The sequence below is a fragment of the Cyrtonyx montezumae genome, unplaced genomic scaffold (assembly GCF_038088225.1).
Source record: "Cyrtonyx montezumae isolate F1298 unplaced genomic scaffold, pur_monq_1.0 scaffold_3, whole genome shotgun sequence".
NCBI classification, from domain to species: domain Eukaryota; kingdom Metazoa; phylum Chordata; class Aves; order Galliformes; family Odontophoridae; genus Cyrtonyx; species Cyrtonyx montezumae.
The window spans coordinates 77,516,457-77,529,614 of NW_027072034.1; the positions used below are offsets into that span (position 1 = coordinate 77,516,457).

The 13,158-nt window shown below is 38.4% G+C and overlaps 1 protein-coding gene across 3 annotated transcripts in view; it reads right to left on the reverse strand.

The window, feature by feature from the left end:
• The window catches only part of ALCAM (activated leukocyte cell adhesion molecule), a 116,959-nt gene that overhangs the window by 21,265 nt on the left and 82,536 nt on the right, over positions 1 to 13,158 (reverse strand). For all 3 annotated transcript variants that reach the window (XM_065741977.1, XM_065741979.1, XM_065741978.1), the window contains exons 3-6: positions 10,637 to 10,856; positions 6,224 to 6,288; positions 5,744 to 5,831; positions 4,751 to 4,933 (exon numbers count right to left, since the gene is read on the reverse strand). In XM_065741977.1, coding sequence (XP_065598049.1) covers positions 4,751 to 4,933; positions 5,744 to 5,831; positions 6,224 to 6,288; positions 10,637 to 10,856 — 556 coding nt within the window. The remainder of the gene's footprint in view (positions 1 to 4,750; positions 4,934 to 5,743; positions 5,832 to 6,223; positions 6,289 to 10,636; positions 10,857 to 13,158) is intronic.

Below are 13,158 nucleotides of genomic sequence, written 5' to 3' on the forward strand. Positions count from 1 at the left end.
AGAGTTCACAATTTCATCACTGAGCCGGTGAAGTTATTTGCATGTGTTGATCTTTTTACAGAAGAGCTGAAGTTCATCATGCCTTCCATACTTTGGTCAGTTCAAGCAGCCGCAAAGAAGCCATACAACAAAAAAGTCATTTTTCTCCACTAAAATACCCTATCACTGAAACTGCAATGACTACAACTCTATGAAGTGCTTAAGAGAAAAAAATATCCAACCCTGATCAGTGCCAGCAGTTTCACAGCATGATTTCATTATGAGGGATTAACTTGTCCTCTGTGAAGCTTGCTATTTGGAGGACTCCAGCAATCAGAACAACAACAGAGGCTCTCAGTGCCTTACGTTAGTATTAGATATTAGCCTTCTTCCATTAAAAGGAAGAAATATGAACTAAGCAACTCTATTCAGCCTATTCTATATGCTGATCACAACAAGCTTTCACAAAGATAAATTTCGTGAACATAATAGGACCCTTAACATAGTCAACAGAACTGTAAATGTAACGTACTTCTGTCATGTTCAGTGAAGTTGAACTATAACTTACATTTTACTTCAGTAATTTTTTTTTTAAGGCAAAGACAAAGTATATGTTAATAGATGCTATTCTTCCTAAGTAGAAGCCTAAATATAATTTTTCATATACAGAGCAAAATGAAGAGAATTAAAGGAAATACTATGGGCAGATAACTCTCACTGATTTAATTTTAATGAATAAATAAAATTCCAAGGATCTAATTTTCACTGATCTAATTTTAATGAATAAAATTCCAAGGTCTAGCATTAAGACACAGTATAGTGCACCTTATTAGACACCAAAAATAAATAAAATTCTAGACAGCAGAGTAACCCTTGCCTGACAGCTGATTCTCTGTGTTTAGTGAAGCATGGGCTCTATGACCCTTGTGACCCTTAAGGTACTCATCACACTCATCTTCTGCTATAGGATTTTTCAATAACAGGAGCTGCAGTTCATTGTGGCCTCCCAATGAGTGAGAACCCTAGGGCAGATTTGCATCTCTCATCATAGGAAGAGTGGAACCAGACATCAAAAGGCCCCACCCTTTCTTCCATCCCCATCCAGACATCTACCTCAGCAACTTTAGTGCTGAATCACAATTTTACCTACTGAGGAAAGGGAAGTCCAGCATTGCTGTTGTTGTGGAATACAAAGGATGTGCGTGAGCAGTTGGCAATAAATCACAGGCACTCTTCTTGGTAGCTTCTGGGCCAAATACCCTAGAGCCAGTCTACTGCAGGAACTGGTCTCACCATTTTTCGTTATATACCATAAAAGAAGTAATTATAAATCCTGGAATTGCTTAGGTATTGTTTCTGAATTTAAAAGGGATGAATTACACTGAGGAAGTCTGAGGACCTCATCTAAACGCTAACAAAATTTAGGGATTTGATTTAGTAGTTGGGTAGGGATAGTGATAGGAGGATGGTTGGACTAGATGATCTTGTAGGTCCTTTCCAACCTTATGAACCTATGAACCTATAAGTCTTTAGGACTTTTAATTTGGAACTGTTTTTTTCCCCACAGAGATGAACTGAACTGGATTAAAAACTGGACGCAGTTAAGCAAGAGTGACATTCATAAATTCTAAACTGAAAAAAAAAAAGACCAAACAAAAAAAACCCTACAAATGTAAATAGCAAAAGACTAACCAAATTTCTCTCTAAGGTGAACCAGTCAGCCTTCTGAGAAAGAAATCCAGCGAAAATGTTCAGTTCAATGCTCATGCAAAGCAGCACACAGCACCATGTTTCTCCTTCACTAATAAGCATGAGCAGCTTGGTGAAGGGCTCAGGGACACATACCTAGGTCCAGAAGCAAGCACTGAAGAGCAGCTACCTAGTAAATGAATGTCCCCATCCCGGACCCACTGTGTCCACAGCTGATGTAATTCCATATACTTTAAATAAATACACAGATGCTGGAAGCAGCACGAGTAAAAAGCACCTTTAACTCTCATCTGCTGTGGAAAGGAGTTCATCCAAAGCAAGACAGACACTAAACAACAGGGCTTGATTGGAAATTTTGCTAATACATTTTTACACTAATTAACTCTGAGCAGAACCAAACAGAACTGCAGGCTAGATAATTTAGGTACAATCAGACATTATCTAATTGTCCAGTGCCAGGAGATCTTCTGCATTACTCAGGTTATTGTATCCAGCTGTCTGGCTACAGTTGAAAACAAGAGCCTGTAGTTAAGTACTGATAACTACTGCTAGCTGACCTACCTATCTCCAGCTAGCACTGCATTCTGCAGGAGCAAGCTCATTCTTCAGTGGCTGGCTGCTTCCAGGAGGTCCACTTAAGAATAGAACTTGGCACAAGCCTTGAGCTAATAAAAACAGTAAAACATCTCTTAAATACTAAGTAAACAGGTATATTTGAAAAAAATAAAAATAAAAAATCCTGTGTAGTCATGGTTCAAAGTTTCCTAACTGTAATTGTAAGTTACAGTAAATCTCACTAGATATTACAAAGAACAGCAGGCTTTCTTTATGTTTTTTTCCAACTTCTTCAAAAATGCAAAACATAATAGTTTGACATATAAACTGAAAAGGAAAAAAAAAAGCTGAAAGGAAGATTCCCATTTCTTAGAGGTCAAGTCTGGCATTTTTTTTTTTAAATCTGAATTTTAAAAAAAATCACATTTGTTGAGAAAGAAGCCAATTAGGATCACTGAACCAAATTTAAAAACACAGCCAAATCAAACATTACCATTAAATAACACTAGTCAAGCAATCTATCTGTTGAATTTCTGGATGCATGTTCATAAAGAGTTTCAGAAATTCATTTGGAGCTGTGTTTGAGCACAGTATGGAATTAAAGTTACTGCACATGAAGATAAGCAAAAAGGAAATGGGGATTTCCCTTACTATAAAGGTAAAGTAAATCTTGGAAGACCTCTTTAGTAGTGAAGGTTGTGCTTGCCTCCCACTGTTGGCTAATTAGCAGCACAATGCTTCCCATCTCAGGAGGAAGAGCTTATCTTAATTAAATTGCATGTTACTAAACCAGGATTAAAAGAGCTAGTCTAGCAAACAAATCTTTAATACTGTGTGCATGTGGTATCTGATGCAGAGATTATTATTCAGTGCTGTGCAGCTTTCTTTTCTTCATATTGAGTAGCTCTTAATAGCAAGTACATGTAGTACAAGCATCACAGAAATCTGCAAGAGCCTCATCCTCATCAGGTGAAGTACCCTAATGCACGGAAGTGATGGGGAAATGGGGCATAACATCAATAAACCCATCTGACTGGGAAAAAAAAAAAAAAAAAAGTTCTTTCTGCATGTTACAATTATTTCCTGTAGATCTTTTCCATATGCAATAGGAGCTATTTGTGGTCACAGGTTCCAGAGATAAAACAAAATCAGTGGAATTTAGTACACAACTTTAAAACAAGAAAAACAAAACAAAACAAAACAACACTCTAGCATAGCAATGGGATCTGACTGCAGACTAGAAATATCTATATTTCTCAGGATAATGAGGCTTTCTTTTCCATTAGTTCTAGCAGTTGTCATTCTGAAGATACACTTGGTAAAAAGAAGGCCTTAACTTAATCTGGTTTCTTTAGGACAAAACAAGGAGTAATTCCTCCATGATCTGATCCCCTACTTCTGCTACTCAACAAACTATACCTGCAAAGGAGAAACAAGCAATGATCTAGGTAGAAAACAGACTGCCACTTTAAGTCCAAAACTCATTTTCAAAGCAATGAAGCACGCCTACTGGCCGCAGAAATCAGATATGCAGTATACATTTCCTTCATATTCAACTGGATTACAGAGTTGTTAGACTGTGTATACTCAGGTCTCATTAGATATCTAGACCATGTACTCAGACTTTATTATTCCCAAAACAGGGAATTTTATTTATTTTTTTAATAAGCTGAGGTGTTACCTAAAATGCGCAAAAAAACCAAGAGTTGACAGGACATCATGAATATCTCCTGTTTCTCTTCTTTCTGTTACAATCTTCTGCCTTCTACAGTTCTTCACAAGTGTCCCTTTATAGGACTCTGAAACACTTCTTCCACACTCTCTGACAGCTAGCACCTCCTCTGACCTTCCAGGACAACTGCTTGTTTTCTTTATTCAGAGAACTATGATCTCTATGTCAGTCAGTAATACAGTAAGAAAGTTGCTTTGGGATTTACGCCAGCTGAAAGTAATTATTCACACACATTCTCAAGTTTAAAATTAGAAGTCTACCAATATTCTAATGCCACATTTTGAATGTAAATATCAGCATCTTACAGCTGTAGAGAAGCTACTACATTTTGGTGCAAGGTAGTCTGACAGCATTAACTGGCTGGTGCTGATTCTCCTTTGCAAGAAATGAAAAGGATCTCAGTGTACAAATAATTATACAGAGTATTTAATGCATATTTCAAGAGGCACACAGAGTCATACTCATCAGCCCCATCTTCTGCTGAAGTTCTGAAAAACCCATTTCACAGTAAATTTTTTAATTATTACTTTCCTGTTAGCAGTCGCGCCTTGATAATCAGTATTCTGCTTTTAGAAAGGGAGAAAACCCAGGTAAATCTAAAGATAAATAAAAATCACGCTGACATTATATTTAGATCTCCTTGCTGCAAATCATCTTTGAAAACACCATCTCAATAGTCAAGAAGCAATATCTTAATTTTTAAACTGTCAGGATTATTTCTTTTTCCCCAAAGGTAAGACTTTGTGCAGCAATAGATACTTTTTAATAACTTACAGTGAACATCAAAAACAACTGGTTCAGACTGTATTGTTTTCTGGCCAGATGGTCCATAATATGTCACAATGCAAGCAAATTTAGCATTTGCATCTTCTTTTGTTGGCATGTACTGAAGAGATGATGTCATGGTGAAGAGTCCAGTCGATCTGTTCTCAACCTTTCGCAAATTTATGACCACAGCTGTAAAGGAAATATTTCATTATCACATGGTCAGAATGTATAACCTTTTTCCTACTGCAGATCCTTCTTCCTTGCTTGCTCTCTATTCATAGTTATCAGGTAACATGATACATTACCCAAGAGACCACACAAAGAGTTTTCCTCCAGTATTGCCACTCTGACATACACTAGGAATGTTTTTATCACCAGCATACTCCTAATACACTGTAAATTTTAAATCAAATCAAAGCAAAGAACTGCATTTTTTTCTTTGTATTAATACATATCTCTAAAGCAGTAAGAAGGCCTCAGAAATGCCAGCAAAAACAATTTTTAAGATCACATTTATAACTTAATTTTGTAAGCATCCATGCTTTATGAAAACTAAAATGTTGTGGTCCAATTAGCTCGTCAAAATTGAAGTTGAAAACCATGGGGTAAAGAAGCTATCCTCCTAAATAACCTGCTGAATAAATATCTGCATAAGAAGGCTATGATCTATGTGGTCCAAACCACAGTATTTGACAGGCATAAACCTGAAACTACTAGTTACATAGGTTCAATAATTATTTTACAATAACATTAACAAAGTCAACTCTCCTCCCCACAGTGCATTTTGTAATATGTAAAATAGCACAGAGAAATTATATGGCATAGCATAGTTCTCTGAGGGGCACCCAAAAAGTTTCCTTCCAGTTTCGTATTTCTGTATGAATAGTCTTCTTCAAAGGAACAATATTTCGGACTAAAACAGAGCAACTCCAATAAACAGAGTTCTTCAACATACATCTATCTGTGCATTCAGGGACAACATCCATTACCGCAACATACCTTCTTCCATAGGCTGCAAAACTCTCCCATTTTTGTACCATGTAACATTGCCTTCAGGATAACTATCTCTCACAACACACTCCCCAAGCTGCAAAAAAAGATAGGCATTAGTCACTGTTTCTTTTCGCTATGTTTTATCAGATCTGCTTTTGCTTTGGGTAAAACTTCAAGGCAGTTCAAAGGCTTAGCCTCAGACATATTTTTTAAAATGAGGTAAATCCCATAAGTGAGGCTTAGGTACAACTTGGAAGAGGGTTTGGTTGTGGGTCTAGAATCAGGATGAACCTTGCTTGCAGGGTTATTAGGGTACTGGTGAGGAATCCACTCTGTGCAGAGTCTGGCTACACAATGTGATCTCTCACAGCCACACATGCACACACACCCTCTCGCAGCCTCAATCCATCATCTTTCTGTCTTGACTGCAAAGGAACTTCAGGCAGCCTTTAGTCACATAACTTTGAGGGAGAATGCTGCTCTTACCATTTTTAGCTTCTCTGTTTCTAAGAAGTCTGCTTGATGCAAGATTTCTGGTTGAGAGGGTTGTTCTAAAACATAAATAGGATAAAGGTACTCATGACAGAAGCACAAACAGTTTCAGAAAGAAAAAACAAACGTTATCACAAGATGTGTGAACCTAAGACTAATTAGAAAAAGCCTGTACGGATACAGCCTTATCTAAACTTTGCCTTTAAAAGAAGGAGAGAGATACTTCTATCTCAGTATCAGCAAAAATACTGGAGAGGAGGAAAAAACACTCTCTAAAATGTATCCTAATTTCCACAAAATATTCTTTGCATCCTGACAATATATACTGCAGCCAGGCAGACTGTTAAGTGTCCGGGAAGAGATAACTTGATCTGATGTATCTGATTTACAAAATACACATGCTGGAGAAGGAACCAGTGGTACAGAAAATACACCAACATTAAAATAGCTTTACTAGGGATATTACTATAGCTAAGCTATCACTTTATAAAGGAACAAATTCTAACTTATCATTCTCCCAATTTCTCTGTTGTTACAGTTAAAAAATTCAAATGACATATATGTAATTAACTGATTTTAAATTGGTTAAGATTTTCTTAAAAAAAAAAACAACAACACCTTTTTCTTCAGTGCCATTACGTCTTCTTATTTACTCTTATTTATGGTAGACGGACCTCCTAGCTTGCCAAAGTGGAGGATCTATCAGTGTTTCCATCATAAAAAGTGCTTTCTAGAGACTACATAACGTTTGTTAAAACAGGTTGGCCTGAAGCCTGGAATGCAAATTTTTGTATCCAAAAGAGACAGTTTTTCCCACATTTTTTTTTTTTAAGTGGGGAGAGATGAGGGGGCAAAATAAATCAGTGTTTCCACAGTCAAAGAAAGTCTGCACTTTAGCTCTACTGCTGAAGTAAGCATGTGCATTATATACATTTACACACTGAGACATCTAACCACATCAGCTTACAGAACACTTTTTCCCAAAACAAGCTCCCCACGAAATACTGCCAGCATGCCCATCCCCACTGAACTTGAAACCATTATGCCAAAATTTCAATGCACTGATGAAGTTACTCATCTGCAGGTGTACTGCTCCTGCTGTGGCACAGAGAGCAAGCCTACCTATTTCCTCAAAAATTAATTTGCTTCGTGTGTGTGTACACAAATGCACAGATATCCTTTGCTTGGGAGACTATGCCAAAACTGAACATGAAGAACAGCTCAAAAGGGAAATGAAAGGCAATAAAAGAAGCTGTTCATCTGATGTGCTCCAACAACTCATTTGTGGCAAAAAGCACCAACCAAAACAAAAGAAACAGTGGAAGTGATGCATCAAAGCCTCAAAAGGTTAACACAGCAAAAGGTATATACTTTTAAAAGCTACGTGCATGTTTATTTTCCTTTTGTTAGTTTTAAAGGGAAAAGGTCGACCTATTTCTGCAAGAATCCATCAAGGACAAAGCATTTCCATGTCAATTCAAACAAATTAGGTTTTACAAGACAATTAACAAGCCTTCTGGTTTAGATTTTCCAGTTCCATGCACAGGCACAGCTGATTTCCTGTCGTAGTTGCCATCTGATCAAATCACAAACCACACAGCCTTCACCATCTTTCCTTCCTTGAATCTCCCTTTTCCCTCAGAACAGCACTCTGAGGCCATTCAGGAAGACCTGTGATGTGCTTTGTACCCTCTCACACTCTTTGCCCGAAGGGGATTAGAGGGCTGACATGTCCTGCCCCTGGCCATGCTGCTGAGAGGCCTGCTGCCAGACCCCTGAGCTACAGAGCACGCACTGAGGAAATTCACTGCACAAGACTCATGTTGGCACATTGCAGGATGAAATTTGAAGCTTAGCAGTGGCAGGGCATGCTTTCATGGGTCTGCAACTTCAATGCAGCACTCATCTCTTGGCTGAAGAGCTTGCCAGGACACTCTACAGCCCTGCACAGGCATTGCAGCCACTGGGAAAGTGCTCGTGACCTGCGCCAGCCAGGTTCTGGCATGGCAGGGGAACAGCTAGTGGCTGCTGTGCTGCTCTGCTCTGGAAACTGTGTCCACTTAATTCCAGAACAAGATGCTGACAGAATCCATCTGGAAAGCTGGAAGAGCTTGTTTGAGTAGTCCAGTGAGTATGACCAGCAGGTGGGAGCTGTGCAATGAGCCATTCCGGCTCGTTAGTCCTGAGCTAATCAGGTAGCAACAGTTGAGGATGTGACAAGCTCCAGTGAAATCTAGCTTCAGTAAAACCTTCTGGGATACAGCTGAGGTTTGGTTTATGAGGGTTTGCACTATGGTAGCTTAACTCTGCATTTGTGGTTCAAGTTGCTTTGAAACTCCACTGAAGAAACAAAACACTTAAACTCCACTTAGAAATGCCACTGAATAAATGAAGCTTGCAGGCGACTGTTAGCTCTTTCATAATTAAAACAAAAAAGTACATAAGCAAGCAAAAGCAACAAATGAAATCCCCCAAAACAAACTCAAGGAAGTTAAGTGTGCAAATATATTTAATAAATATATTTAATAAAGTTGTGAACTCAAAATGAAACACCAAAAAGGTAATTTTTTCTTGCTGTGTCAAGTCAGTCACATTATATATGTGGCATCCTCTACTCTTGTTTTCCTCAGTGAATAGTAGCATTCTCTATTAGTATTAATGCAGACCATAAAATGCACAAGCTGTGCTCCATGGCTGAGTTAGCATTGTCTGAATATTTAGTACAGTATACAGTAGTTCAAGCAGTTAGTATTTAGTTCACCATATAACACTGTCTCATCTACATATTTACTGCTGTGCAATAAGTAAACATGATCATTCTTTATCATTTCCTTTGGAGCACTGTGCTTACTATGTGTGCAATGAGCTCACTTGCCCCTGCCATCATTAATTCTCTTGTTCTCGTGGTGAAATTCAAAGTGAAACAAGGGAAAGGGAATTACTGTTGACTCCCTGTCTATTTTCACACTCATTTATGCCATTGACAAACTGTTACCAAGATAACATTGAAGTCTCCTTGGCATCTTCTCCCTGAGAAAACGCTAGGACTTCCTTTCCAAAACACTCTCGTGTGATCTGTTTGAAAATGCCCATCTCAGCAAACAACAAGTTCTGATGACAGACACTTACTTTGTCTGTATTTATCTGTATCTGAAGAGCAACAAAGGCCAAAACAAGCCCTAGAAAAATATCACAAAGAAAAAGATATCTACTGCAATTATAGGACAGAATGTACAAACTCTACTTTAGCCTCAGTAGGTCTGAGTCCCTAAAAAGATCAACGTATGTCCCTCCATGAGGTGGTTCAGATTTTGAGGAATTATGCTTCTGAATCACCACTGGGAAGAGCTCAGGATAGCCTGAGAATACAGAACAGGACTGCTTTGGTTCACAGTGCTCATCTGCCTTAGGGCACACAATCTTTTGACTTCATTTCAGTGTAACTAAACCAAAACATGTGCTTCAGAAGTTCACTTAATGCTTCCCACCAACTGACATTTAGTGCACACTTGGTTTTAGTTCATAGTAAAGTTCCCCATAAGGTGGCTGTTGCTGGCTCCTAGACACCTATAGATCCAACTCAGTGGCTGCTAACCTGCTAATCTAGACAAACCCAGGACAGTGGAGAGCACAGAGACCAGTTCTTTCTAAACTAAAATGACTGAAAAGCGCTCACAAAGGTGTAAATGCCACACACTTTCAACAGACCAGATGTTTTGAGACTTTTTGATTTGACTTCAGTCATCAAAAACAGGAGGATCTTCAGAAGCTGCTAAGAAGTCTCAGGAAGTCAGGTTTCTGACAGACTTAGAGCTTCACTTCTGACAAACAAATACAAAAACAAAATCACTCTTGAAAACCTTCACTATGATCTCTAGTTTACCAAATGTTAATAAACTTTGCACCTCTTCCTTGCAGAACTGCACTAGGGGATAGCAGCTGCCTTTTTAGCTCCACTCTCCTTCACTCTGATGTCATGTCATTGCAAGCTGGCTGCTTGGAGCTGCTTTAAATCTCTCAGCTAATCTAATCCTTCAGAGCACACATAGTTAACGCTTCTCTCCTGCAGAAAAAGTTCCCTCAGAGAACAAATGAAAAATAATCAATGCTAATTTTACAGTTTTCATTTCCAAGGTCAAATGACATCACGTAAGTGAGTCATTATCAAAGTCTAAAATTCTCTTTGAGCCAGCACTTATCATGAATAAACTGTAAGTGCAGGCAGTCCTGTTATGTAAATGCACCAGTAGATTACATTTTTGAAAGCTGCAGAAATTTGCTAGCCTTAGTAATATACTCAGCCAAGCTTACTTTCTTGGCTTTAATCTTCCCCTTAAACAAAACTTTCCTTAATTTAAGATTCAGATACTAGGGAATGTTAATAGTTGTAACAATTAGATTACTTACTGAAGACTTTGACTATCGTTGGCTCCTCAGAAACATCATCTTCTGTTACTAGCATACATACAAATCTCTTTTCATCGCTGATTCTTGCATTCTTGATAGATAATGTATAGTTTTCTGAGAGACTCAACCTGTCTTTGTAGTCCGGTACATCGTCATACTGCACATTCTTCTTTGTTGATGATCTGAAGGCAATAAATACTGGAGATCCATTTGGCATTTCCTATAAAAAAATATAAACATCTTTATTTTGCAAAAACTCTAAGGCTCACTTTAAGTCCCAAAAAATCTGGAGTTGGTACAAAGCCACAGTTTAAAAAGAAAAACAATGTTGTAAGCACAGAAAATAACTTTTTTGCTGATTAATTTTTGCTGTATGAGCAAGAAATTCAGTGTCATATCAGAACTGGACTAAGCAATCTCTTGCACACATTGAGAAAATCATCAGCAGAGGTAATTTCAATCCTACAGCTCAACTGCAGCACAACACAGGGCTTTCTAGAGTCAAGGCTGGTGGTTTTGGCACCACCTGATTCTGAATATGGAAAAGTCATATGAAATAGAAGCATTAATGAGCTAGGTTCAGAAGCTTCAGTTTCCTTTTTCATGATTGTTCTACATATTCATATTGTTTGCTGTGGATAGTCTGACTTCATTCCAAATGCAGGATTTAATCAGGTATAACTGCCTATTTTATTCTAAATTAGGTTCTAGGTTTTTTTTATTTTTATTTTTATTTTTAAAGGCCCAAGAGCTTGTGGAATCGGAATATGCATGCCATCAAATATTGTTATTTGTGCATCTTAGGATAATCCACAAAACTTCATTTTCTAGAAATCCTCCTAATATCAATCAGTATTCAGCTGCCATCCTAAGAAGGAATACACAATTGAGAACCTTGCACAAACCTACTGTATAAAAAATTTATTTTTAAGATAAAGACAAAGGTACAGGCTGAGCTGTGCAGGATTCAATTATCCCCCTGCACAGAGAAGGGACAGACAGTGTCCCCTGTAAAGTAGGGTGAGGTGAAAGGTTGAATCCCTCTCTACGTTCAATATTGTGCTGAGAGCTGGAAAAGGTTTTAGTTCTCTTTAATCCCTTGCACCTTGCGGCACTGATAGTAACAATGCTCCCAGCACAATATCTCAGCTTGACTGCAGAGCCCACAAAAGCATGACGATGCTGTGACAGGAGATGAGTGGTGTCAGAGCTAGGGCAACGAGCAGGAGACAACAGCTAATGTGAATCTTGAATTCCCTTATAGTCTTTCTCTCTTTTCCACTTTCAAATCCTGGATTATTCCAAGTGTCTGCCACAGAGGAAATAAGGCATTACCTCAACTTTTTACAGGAGAAGTTGGCTGTTGAGTGCAAATGAGCTCTAAACTACTCAAGCCTGAATGGGGTTCCCCCTTCTTCCAGTGAAATAATCACTGCCAAAAAAAACCAACTACACACATTCACAAATCAACCAATTCTCCTCACCCTAAAAGCCAGTGTTACCACATTGGGAGCTGCCCTGGGAGAGAGGAGTATCAACTTCCCTTCTTCATAACATTGACTGTATAAACAATTACATACAGTTGCAACTGTTTTTTTTTTTTTCTTTTGAACATCAGGTCTGTGTCTCTTTCCATCAACAGCAGACAGTACTGTACAAAATTGTTAACAAAACTGTTAACACTTTTAGTACAAGTGTTAGTGTCGCCTTCTGATGACTGGTGCTCATCACTTGGTCAAGATGAGCAAACCAAATGCATGGGAAACAGATGCATTTTTCTTTCCTCTACCGTTTCATCATCACTTGCATCAATCTTCATAGAGATGGAGTTTTCTCTTCCCAAGGAATGTCAGAAAAACAAAAAACACACTGCAAAATGCAGGCTTTGCATCTTCTAAATGTGTATATGAAACAATTTTACTAAACCTTTTAGGGAAACCTCCACAGACTTGTGACTTTGCATCCCAAAACTTGTTTGCAGAAAAGAAACTCAAGTGTACAAGTTCAGTAAATGTTGCAAAACTCTAGTCATGAGGGAAAGAGGCAGGGTGATGATGGTGCACTAACTGCAGATTGCTCTGCTTTAAAATATGCTAATGGACACCATTTAAAAAGAGAGGACTACATAATTTTAAATCCAGTGTCAGAGTAAAAATCACCTGTTACTGCTGGTAACAGCAGAGCAAGAGAGGAGATTTAGATCAACTTGAAGAAGCAAGGAAAACCAGCAGGAGACCACTGCAACACCACTGAGGTCAGCTCTACACTATTCACTGTGCATAATATACACTCAGCCATGAAACAGTGATGTGCCGGCTACTATCACATCAGCTGAGCACGGGGACAGCATTTTCCCAGGGATGAAGCACACCCTGCCTTAGGCAGCCTGCTTCAAAAGCATTCAGATGTACAGCAGTGGCTCTGTCGAGCAAGTGAGATGCCGCTGGGTAACATGCCAGGTTTCTAACGCAGGTTGGCAGATGCAATTATTTTTCTTGAACAATGAGATTAATTTATCAAAC